At 39.9% G+C, this 11070-nt stretch overlaps 1 protein-coding gene across 6 annotated transcripts in view; it reads left to right on the forward strand.

Annotated features, from left to right (window-relative positions):
* The window catches only part of tnr (tenascin R (restrictin, janusin)), a 193689-nt gene extending 182898 nt beyond the window's left edge, over positions 1 to 10791 (forward strand). For all 6 annotated transcript variants that reach the window (XM_036005690.1, XM_036005691.1, XM_031294323.1 and 3 more), the window contains 6 exons: positions 300 to 432; positions 1419 to 1570; positions 1784 to 1880; positions 7017 to 7178; positions 7744 to 7907; positions 10262 to 10791. In XM_036005690.1, the coding sequence (XP_035861583.1) occupies positions 300 to 432; positions 1419 to 1570; positions 1784 to 1880; positions 7017 to 7178; positions 7744 to 7907; positions 10262 to 10381 (828 nt within the window). In that variant the 3' untranslated portion in view covers positions 10382 to 10791. The remainder of the gene's footprint in view (positions 1 to 299; positions 433 to 1418; positions 1571 to 1783; positions 1881 to 7016; positions 7179 to 7743; positions 7908 to 10261) is intronic.
* The last annotated feature ends 279 nt before the right edge of the window (positions 10792 to 11070 follow it).

The raw sequence follows: 11070 nt of genomic DNA on the forward strand, positions 1-11070 counted from the left end.
ACAAAGCAAGCTGCCGTGCTTATCCTGAACAAAAATAGCTTGAAGGTTTCTTTGTTGCCATAGGTCTTTTAAAAACTCACAAGCTCAGTTCAATGTTTTATCAGTGACTTGTGGGGATTCTAATGTAATTTTACTCTGAGGTTTCTACTGAATACACATTAAATCATTGCTTTTATAGAAGACAATGTCTTTATGTAATATCTTTTAACTTAACTTAACTGTGTGTGTGTGTGTGTGTGTGTGTGTGTGTGTGTGTGTGTGTGTGTGTGTGTGTGTGTGTGTGTGTGTGTGTGCGCTAGGAGCTGATCCTGGATGCAGAGGACACCTGGATTCGACTGGAGGGACTGGCTGAGACCACAGAGTACACTGTCAAGCTCCAGGCTGCAAAGGGACTTGACACCAGCGCTGTAGTCTCCACTACCTTCACTACAGGTACAATACACACACATTCACTCACATACATTACACACACACATTATGTATTTGTATTCTTTGATTTAATTTTGGAAAGAGATTTTAACCGGTTGAGTTTTCTTGGCCTAGCAGATATTTTTTTCCCCTCCTGCACAGCGTTTCCCATTACAGTCACTATAACAAAGGTGCACAATAATGGGTTTCCGAAGTCAGGCATAATTTTCATCTCTCTTCCCTCTAGCATAGTGATGTTGACTTCCCATTAGGCTGCACCTGCAGGGTGGCTGTCTACAATCCTAGAGCTACAGTATAGGGTTCTCTAATCTTCAATGGGCCCAGTGTGTAATTAGATGCAGGATGTGTCACTCAAACAAGGGTTAGGAAGCATCATGAAGTTGCTAATCACCTGGAGTATACAGTATGTGAACATGCCAAAAGCATATATGAATATCCATCATTTCAACCCAGCAGTTGACATAGCAGTAAGCTGTGCAATAAAAGTTTTGCAAGTTGTCAGTTTTACTTTCATTTAAAAGTTTCAATTGATATTTTTGACCACTTGGAGGCAGCAGGAAAAGCTGGAAACACACTATTGGAATATTATCACCTTATAAAGTTGCAAAACTTTCATTTGGAGTTCTGTTTCTGGTTGTCTGATGAATGTAAGGTCAATATTCACTCTACTTTCAGCTCAACTTTCCTGAGGAAAATATTTGCTCTTTAACAGCTAAATGCTCCGCTATGTTACAGCTTATATTACAGCTAACTTGGTTTGTCTGCTGTATAGTGCTGGGCAGATAGTGTTATTTATTCCATTGTTGATATAAACATATTAATAACTGCAGCTTTAAAAAAGAAATCCTGAATGTTGCCAAAATGCCGTATAATTTAAAGTTCTATCCATGCAGTCTACAGAAATCTCTACAAACTGAATCTGTTTTAGTCAAAAGATGGACAAAAACAATCATCATATTTGTCCTCATACCTCCTCTGCTTCTCTCCAGGGAGTCGTCTATTTGCAACACCTCAGAATTGTGCCCAACACCTGCTGAATGGAGAGACGCTGAGCGGCGTCTACACCATTTACATCAACAGAGACCCCAGCCAGGGCGTGCAGGTGTACTGCGACATGACCACTGATGAAGGAGGCTGGATTGTAAGTCACTGTCAAGATTACTGACACTATTTCTTTCAATAGCACTTTTGTCATATGTGCAAATGTAAGAAACTGTGTTGGTTAGGGTTAAAAGAAAGGAAGAAGAGTAGGGGAGATTTTGTTGGACCACAAACAGTACTGAATTATCTCAGCTATTTAAGTCTGAACAACCGAGTTGTATTTTTCTGATTTTGTCGCATTGTGGTGTTTCAGGTATTCCAGCGTCGTCAGAACGGCCTGACAGACTTTTCCAGGAAGTGGAGTGACTATCGGGTCGGCTTTGGAAACCTGGAGGATGAATTCTGGCTTGGTAAGAATCTTAACATAATTACTCTGGAGAAAAAAACTGTATAGAGTGTAGTGTTAAATACAAAGAGTTACCTACAGTAAGTCTATCACCATGTCCAGTTTTTGATGTCTGGCATAACAACAGCTGCTGTTGATCAAAATCTGTACAATCTCCCTCAATCAAATAAAAAGGTAGGAACTGGGTAGTAGTCGCTTCTTGATAAACCTAAAATGATACTGATTGACTAGTAGGTGTATTCGAAAACTCACATCAGCTTTGCTGCTGCCTTATTTCAACTTCCTGTCACCCTGAACAATATATTTCCGCTGCATTTTATGGGCTGCGGGCGGATATCAAGCTGCAGTCTGCTTCCAATTTTGTTCAGTTTTGTGAAAGCTGTATTACCCTCTTTATCTACACGCCATCTCCGTGACTGAAGTGGATTTAATAGGTGCAATCAATAGAAGGTCGTAGCTTTCACTTGGTTTCAATTGATACATCTATTGTATGGAGAGGAAAGATGTTTCCAATATCTTGCGCAGGCAGTATAGCCTTTCTTGTAAGATTTTTCACTCTGTATGAAGATAGAGAACCGTTCTGCTAGTATTTTTTTCGTCTTTCAGCACTTGACTTCACAAAGTCTGTGCGATTCATTACTGGATTCTCTGAAAGCTCATCTCTCCCTGAAATGACTTGGTAATTGTTTTTAACATCACTCTGATTCAAAGACAAAACAACAGAACATCCTCACTGTTTTGATGGACTGCTGAATATTTTTTTCCCCTCCCCCAAAATCTCATTACGAAAACAATAATTATATTCATCAGAAAATGTGCAAATGAGTCATGTTTCTTCATGGGCCAGTTTTTTGTGTTATTGTTTTGGTGCAGATGATTAAAGGAAATATTACATGAATATTTCATTAAGTGAATCAGGACCTTGAGATGAATGTTTTTGAACTTTCTGATTAGAGAAATGAAATAACATTGGGGGGAAATTTCGCTTTTGGTCGTCTTTCGAAGCCATTCCACTACAGGCAGAGTTACTCTCCACGGCTGATAAAATGCAATGATATTTACGTGTAGCAAGCCTCAACATTAATTCCCGACATGTTTATATCTGTCAGCCGCTGACGTACCGTCACCGACATACATGCTGTCAGTACCGTCTCTGGTTCTGGCTCTGACCACGGGAACAGAAACAGGACAGCTCACTTCAACGCAGTGTAATAACTCCTGAAAATAATATCCATCTCGCAAATGTATCTGTCTCTGCAGTCATCTCAACCATCGAATACAGCGACAGGAAAATAATACGGCTTTTTTTTTTTCCTGTGAAGAAATGTGTCGCGGTGTTGGTGAATTCTTAAAAAAAACAATGCACCACTAAATGTTGCGTTAAAATGCGTTGTAACTCGCGTTACTGAGATTGTAACGAGTATAATATTACCGAAATTTAATTAGTAATGCGTTATATTACTGCGTTACAGCAAAGAGGAAAAACTTTTGTAACGCGTTACTCCCAACACTGATTATCACAGAGTGAAGGCTGCTACTTTGCAGCTAAAAAATATTGGGTCATAACACAAGATAGCTGTAGCACGCTCTAGTCCATTAGTGACTAAGCACACTGTAATAGGTGAAAGCATAAAGAGATTTTAGATCCAACCCCTCATGAACAAGAGCTGACAATATAATGGAGTCTGGTACAAAAGCCTGCAATTCTTGTCGAGTCTGTCAGATTTGCTAGTTATTTTTAAAGCTGTAGCTTGCGGTGTTGTCGAATTGAAAAATAATGTCAGCTGGTCACAGTGAGGGTGTTCAAAGGTAGCACCTAACATTTTATCACAACAGAACAAGTTGGATTGCTGTCTGCTGGTTTAAAATAATTTGTTTTTGTATTTCAAAGACGAGTAGAGGAAATTACTCATTGAAGCACAGGAGGTGTGATGAAAAATATTGGACTAACATCTTTGTACAATAAGACTACACACACCATATACTGTAGGAGAGAAATCCCTCCTCTGTGCACTACACAGTATAAAGTATAGATAGTGAGCTAAACTGTGACAGCAATGTCTAAATGGTTTCTGATAGAGACCTGATGGAATTTGCCTCATTTCCTGCAGATTTGTGTTGTAGCATATCTGGTTCAGTGAGTACAACATTTCATCTGACCCGTTTCCACTTCAGCTGATTCAACAATAATCTGCCCTCTCACCACTTCTGGATCTATACTAGTCGAGGGCACCTCCTTCTGTCTTTAGGGTCTTGCTTTACTTTTTTAGTGCCTCCTAGGTTGTACTTTCCCCTATCTTTCTTCTATCCTCTACTGTACTCTGTCCTCTTAGTGCATAAAAGCAGCTTAATGTAACCTCAGGGTGTGGAGCATCAAGAGCTGCTCTTTGCTCCTGTGAAAGCTTCTCCCCGTGATGCCAGATTACAGATAACATGCCAGCAGGGAACACAGCACAGAGTACAGCACAAAATGTTGAGCCTGCTGTATCAAACTGACCTGTTAGTCCGTTGATCTATGTGTTGTGAGCACTGGCACATTAACAGTGGCTCTGTTGAATTCATTTGAAATGTCTTCTGTGAAAACGTTCTATTAGAGCATTATCTTATTAAATACATGATCTCAGCAGAACATTGCAAAGGGCAATTTAAAGGGGAACTATGCAGTTTTTTTAGCTTAATTTACCTTAACTGAACAACTTCGAAGTCATTGGAATGGTTATATGACTTTTTTCGAGTTGAATGGTGGTCATCTCGCTTCTCCCTAGCACCTGTGAGCGGAAAAACCACCCTTGCAACTTTCGGCCGGCAAGTCTCACAATGTAACGAATTGCTTCATGGCACTGCACACATACGCCCATTCAGGAACCAGCTAACAAGGTAGCGATGGAGTTTTTCACACTATCGTCATGGCTGAGCTGGCAAAAAAGAAGCAGAAAGCTAGGAAAGCATTGTCAGAGGAACAGAGAAAGAGGAAACGGCAGACTGACCGAGCGAGGAGTCAGACACAAGTAAACATAGGAGCTGCCAAATATCTATTCCGAAGCTGTAGGGGGAGCTCTATAAAGAAACCTGCGAGCAAAAAGAGAGAAAACAGCGAAGAAATGGCCAAAACTGCATAGCCCCCTTTAATAACAAATGTGTGTCCTCGCCAAACAAAAAGCCGATGTTAAGAGGCCATCACAAAGGGACATTCTGTGGGTTGCACAACACAGCTAATACAATAGCTTCTTTGATTTTTAACACTCAAAGTTCTTTCGTGATTTCATCAGAAAAGTCAGCACTGTCAAGACAGCTTGCAACAGCTTTGCAGCCCTAATGGTCATACAGATGGTCACTGAAACCATTGGACCTTCATGTTTCTTTCTACAGCTTAGGTCGTTGTCATAGCCCATTGAGAGCTATTATAGTGAACATTTAGCTAATCACCGCCTCTACACACAGAACAGCAATATATTGGACAGTATGGAACCATAAACATTGATATTAAACCCACTCAAACTGAAAAGAAAAGGCCCTAAGAGGTCAGCATTAAAGAATATGGAAATGAAGCTTTCATTATTATCTGTTACAGTTTGAAAACGGTCGTTTTTACTGCTGCTCTAGGGCAATCTATTCTCCCTACACACTGACCTCAGCCAGTTTTCACGTTTGACACAATGTCAGTTTGATGATGTAATAACAGAGAGAAACCAGGGTGGCTGTGTGCAAATATTTGATCATTATCCCATTCTCCTTTTTTTAATTTCCCCCCTTGCTTCTGTGTAAGTGAGAGAGAAAGGCTGGTAATAAAATGTGACAAGATGGTAATATTGGTTGTATAATAGGGTATGAGTGCAATAGTGTTTCAAAATGCATTTTTAATCGCTGCAGTTTGGAATAGAGCAGTCTGATCCCATAAAACGGTTGGAGGAAAAAACTGTAAAAAAAAAAAAAAAAAAAAAAAAAAAGAAAGATGGCTGCAAGATTAATTGCTGATATTATACGATGTCAATTAGAAATGACTGAGTGTTAAACACAATTTTATTACAACAATTGCTTTTCCCCTGTCACCTTAAGTGCCTTTGGGTTGTATCATAGATTGTATCTGCTTTCCAGAGTTCCCCTGCTCTCTCGTATTTCTACGTCCTACTCCTTATCAGCGAAAGCTTGAGGATTTTTACTTTTCCTTTGGATTTTCCCAGAGCGTTTTTCAGCATTTAAAAAAGTGTACAAGTTGGAGGTTAAGCAGCAAAAGAGACTCTTTTCCAAATGGGTGCTTGTTGTAATCTGATAGCGAAGGCAGTTCCAATCTCTCAGGCCGGTGTGGGGTCTTATCGCCTGTCAGGGTTCCAATGAGCCTCACATCTGCTACCTTGGAGATAGAAAGCAAAGCCGCATATCTCAGAAAGTGGCGACAGTGTGGCATTTGCAGGGGGGCTGGTGGTGACAGTGTCCACTGCTCTCGATAATGTCAATCATACACATCCATACAGCCAGCTGACAAAAACGTCCGACATAGTGCTTATCAGGATTCAAACCTTTAACCTACAGAGCTGCTGGTGGAAACAAACTATCTATGTGTACGTACAGGGGGTAGAATGTCACTATGTCACAAAAATCTATATTTAATTCTTTGTGTAATGGTGTTATGTCTTCTTATCAATATTCTTATACTGTATATGTTTGCATTTTATTTACTTAATATTGTCATTCCGTCATTCCATATTATCTATTGCATGTCTGTCTGTCCTTCCTGAAGTCTTGCTTTTCTCCCCATGAAGGGTAGTTGTTTTGTGGAGTTTTTCCTCATCTGAATCAAGGTTCTGTGGATAGAGTTTCATAATGCTGAAAAGGCCCTTTGAGGAAAATTTGTGATTTGTAATTTTGGGCTATGTACATTTTTGTAATCTCTTGATGTTTGTATATGTTGTAAACCTTTCTTGGGCCAATGCAGTCATCTGTGCAACAACAATATTTGAATGTATCTTAAAAGGTGCCCTATGGGGTTTTCTTCAATTACTATATGAGGATAATGACTTTCATATCAGTATGAGTGTGATGACTTTTAAATCCGCTTTTGGAGCTCTAACAATATATTTTGTAAAACCCAGATCTTTCTTTGGTTATTAAATACAATATGATGTGTGTTGTTTCTCCACAGGTCTTGACAACATCCAGAGGCTTGCTGCTCAGGGCCGTTATGAGATGAGAATTGACATGAGAGATGGACAGGAGTCAGTCTACGCCAATTATGACAAATTCTCCATTGGAGATGCGAGAAATCTCTACAAGCTCAGGATAGGAGAGTACAATGGCACTGCTGGTATGTGGTTAAATACATTACATTGACTACAATACATTATGTTTACATTTGTTTAAGTTAACATTCATTTTTTTGCATTTTACTTGGCTCTTTGGATGACAGCCTTGTGATCAACCCATATCGTTTTCTAAAGTCAAATAACTACACTATATGCTATAAGTGTGTGCTTTCCCCAACCTTTAAGTGAAAATGCTCTCCCATTCCTACTCTGCCATCTGCTATTTTTCCTGCCTCTTTTCCCCTCCATCTTTTCTTCTCCCTGATGTCTGAAAGCCGCCTCAGCACTACTCCACATTTCCACTCTTGTCCTCGCTCTCCATGTATCTCTCAGTCTGTCAACATGACCATATACCAGAATTACCTGTCATCCCCTCATGTTTATAATTATAATTTTCTCTCCCTAAATAAATTCAGAGAGCCTGTAGCAGGACTTCTTTCCTCTCCCTCCCTCTCATGTCAATCCCATCCTGGTCGTTTATGTCCCCTCATTACGCCGTTATTCACCGCAGCCTATGCGAGTGTTGCCCAGCATACCCTAATGTCTCTCTCTCTCCTCTGATCTCAGGTGACTCCCTGAGCTACCACCAGGGCCGGCCCTTCTCCACAAAAGACAGAGACAATGACATCGCTGTCACTAACTGTGCCTTGTCTTACAAAGGAGCCTGGTGGTACAAGAACTGCCACCGGGCCAACCTCAACGGCAAATACGGCGAGTCCAGACACAGTCAGGTCAGTCATCCAATAAATACGCTAGTTGATCAAAGAGTGAATGTGACACATAAAATAGTCAGTTAATCTACTTATCATTGATTCAAAGAGCTTTTGTGTTGCAAGTTAGAAAAGAATTATTGGTTTGTTTATCCAAATTCCAGGATGGATGGATTACCAACATGGCAAAGTACACAACTGTCCCTGGACCCCAGAGCTCCAGACTTGTGCTAATCAAATTAAAATTTTGTTTGGGAATATGCAGCACTAAAGCACAATATCAACAGACATGATAAGGGCCTTACGCCCGGGCCACACCGCCTACCTGTGCGTGACGGCTATCTCGCTGAACTGCTCCCGCTCGCACACGTGTGGTGTCCACTCAGACAGCGTGCTGTGGTGCTGCCTGCCAGCCTTATGTTTCCACATTGAGTTTGCCTTTGATCATGGCCATCAATCATAGAATAAAAGCCTTGTGTTACCAGATGAAGGGATTCCACAGAAAGGGCTTTTAATTTGAAACGGAAACAAAGTGTTGAGTTAACATTTATATTGTTTTCGTGTCTGCGACATATTCTACAGATGAAAGGTGTAATGTTGCTGGTATGATGTCAATATGACTATCAACACATAATTTGTACTGTCTATTTTTGCTGAGAACCGTGCAGGGAAAATAGACAACACTCGAAAAACTCTAGATGAGCCGCAGCTAACCTGTTAACATGGGCACCCAAATAAACAGCAAGAGGTCGCATTGCAGTCACGCTGCTCAGGTAGGCGGTGTGGCCCTGGCCTTAAGGTGGGTGAGCTTTGTTACCTGAACTTGTGGTCCGGTCCCAAAGAAAATGCCTGTATGAGTCTATCTTTAAGATCTTAGGTTTGTTAGTTTTGTGCTTACATGTTGCATATTCCTAAATACATTTCTGTTAATCTAATTACCACATAGGAAATCTGAGTCCAGGGAGTATTTCATCTTAAAAAAACTGTAAGCACTGCATAGAAAGTGGGAGGAATGAAGCTCATTTTTGCCCCTGGGTCTCCTGGATAGTTTTGGTTGATTTGAGCCACCACCCCAATACAATAGGGGTGAAATTCATCTGTGGTGTTCACATGACTAAAGATTTACATTTAAATTAAAAATTCCACAGTAATGTGTCTTTTCATAAACAATGTTCATGTGTCAACTCACGATGAACTCTTCAGTGGAACTACTTCATTGGCAGAAAGTAGTTCCAATGAAAATTGCTGACACCAATTTCTAAGGATTATTCAGAGTAAGGTGGACACTGTTTCTGGAAATATACATTGATGTTGAATTTGCAATTTTTCAATCCGTTGAGCACCACAAATGTTCTATTCACCTCCGTGGTATTTATGTGCCAGCAGGATGCTGTCACTTGAACAGGGTGGCATTTTGGCACTGTTTTTTGGCATAATTTACAAAATTCACATTATGACAGTATGATTAAAGGTTAACATTTCTCACTTTTAAAAGGCTAATCATTTGTAAATTACATTACATGAAACTTCCTACAGACATCCATCTCTATACTTGGTACACTGATTGGCCTGCTGGAGGAACTGTAATGAAAGGCCAAAAAAACAAAACATAACTGCTGCACCAATTATAATCAAACTTAGAGAAAAAAAAATTCTTAATCTTGTTTGATCAAAAGTGCATGTATGATCTGTTGGGAATGACACTTATTCAAACACTCACACCATTGAGTTCATGTTCAAATTACAGGAACATGGAAGGAAAAGACCTGAGCCAAAACAAACACTGGTGTCCCATTCTCACACTGAGAGGTGTTTTTTTTTTTTTTTTTTTTTTTGCTTACTGCATTTGAGGTGGGAGTGAGTGTTGAAGGCTTGTCCGGTCCTTTTTGACAAGTGTGATGTAGCTCTCTCTCAGCATGATGCTGTAATGGCTCGAAAAAGAGAGTGAGGTGTTGTGTGAAGCTTTGATTAGGGTGAACTACAAAGGCTTTGGAGCCTGCTTCTCTCTCTGTGCTCTTTACCTTTCTCTTTGTTGTTTGGCAACATGAAATGAGACCAGGTGGGAGCAGAGATGGACAGGCATAAAGACACACAGAGAGAAATTGCCTCTCAGAGCAAAGCTGCAAATGGGAAGGTTTTGACAGGGATTAGCAGGGCTGGAGTGAGACTATAATTACACTAAATCCATGATTGTGCCAGCTATTAAGTCAGTTTTTTTTCCCTCTTGCTTTGAATGCTTCCTTCGGTTGAAATGCACTTTAATGAATATATAACATTTTATTATACATTTTCTGTCATTTTATTTCAAATGCCCTTGCCTTGCCTAAAAAGATTGATTCAAGCTGCTTCTGAAATCACACGTTTCACTCTTACAGGGTATTAACTGGTACCACTGGAAAGGCCATGAGTTCTCTATTCCCTTCGTGGAGATGAAGATGAGGCCATTCAACTTCCGTAGCATCAGCAGCAAGAGGAGGCGGTCTGCCCCTGTATAAACAAAGCGCCTCCACCCAGCCCAGAGTCATAGATAGATGGAGTTCGGACGATGTTCACTGATGAGTTTCTGCTATATGTGAGCCTCACTGATGTGCTCTTTGTAATGCCTTTTAGTGAGGCTGCAAAGAAAAATAGGGTTGTAACAAGAAAGCTACTAATATTTTATTAATATTCAGTTGTAAAATAATAAAACCTATTATTATTAATATACTACCAATACACATTATAACCATGGATGAGATCATGAAATAGCAGAGAGGGTGAAACAATGTCCGAACTCAGGTTGTCTCTGCCCAGCTTTAGCTGTCTTTCCCTGCTGTACTTCTACCCAGATGATAGAGGACACTGTATGTAATTTATTAAATACTTTGAATGGCAATGGTTTTATTTCCTGAAAAAAAAAGAAAAATGGAAAGACAAACCAAGCTTTTTTTCTCTCTCCTTTAAGTCTGTGATTTGCCTTTCCCTGGGATGCGAGGAAATGTGCTCAGAAATGCCCTTAAGACTGCGATAGCTAATGTTATTTTAACCGTTACGAAATAATAACACTTTTAACAAAAACTATACTGTATATGCCCTTAAAACCCTTACATGTAAGATATATATATTTTTATAACTGATATTGTGACAAAAGTCCATCTATTTAATATGATTTGATGCCTTGGTTTGTGAGGCCATATTAAGGTAA

The sequence above is a fragment of the Sander lucioperca genome, chromosome 9, assembly GCF_008315115.2.
Source record: "Sander lucioperca isolate FBNREF2018 chromosome 9, SLUC_FBN_1.2, whole genome shotgun sequence".
Lineage (NCBI taxonomy): Eukaryota > Metazoa > Chordata > Actinopteri > Perciformes > Percidae > Sander > Sander lucioperca.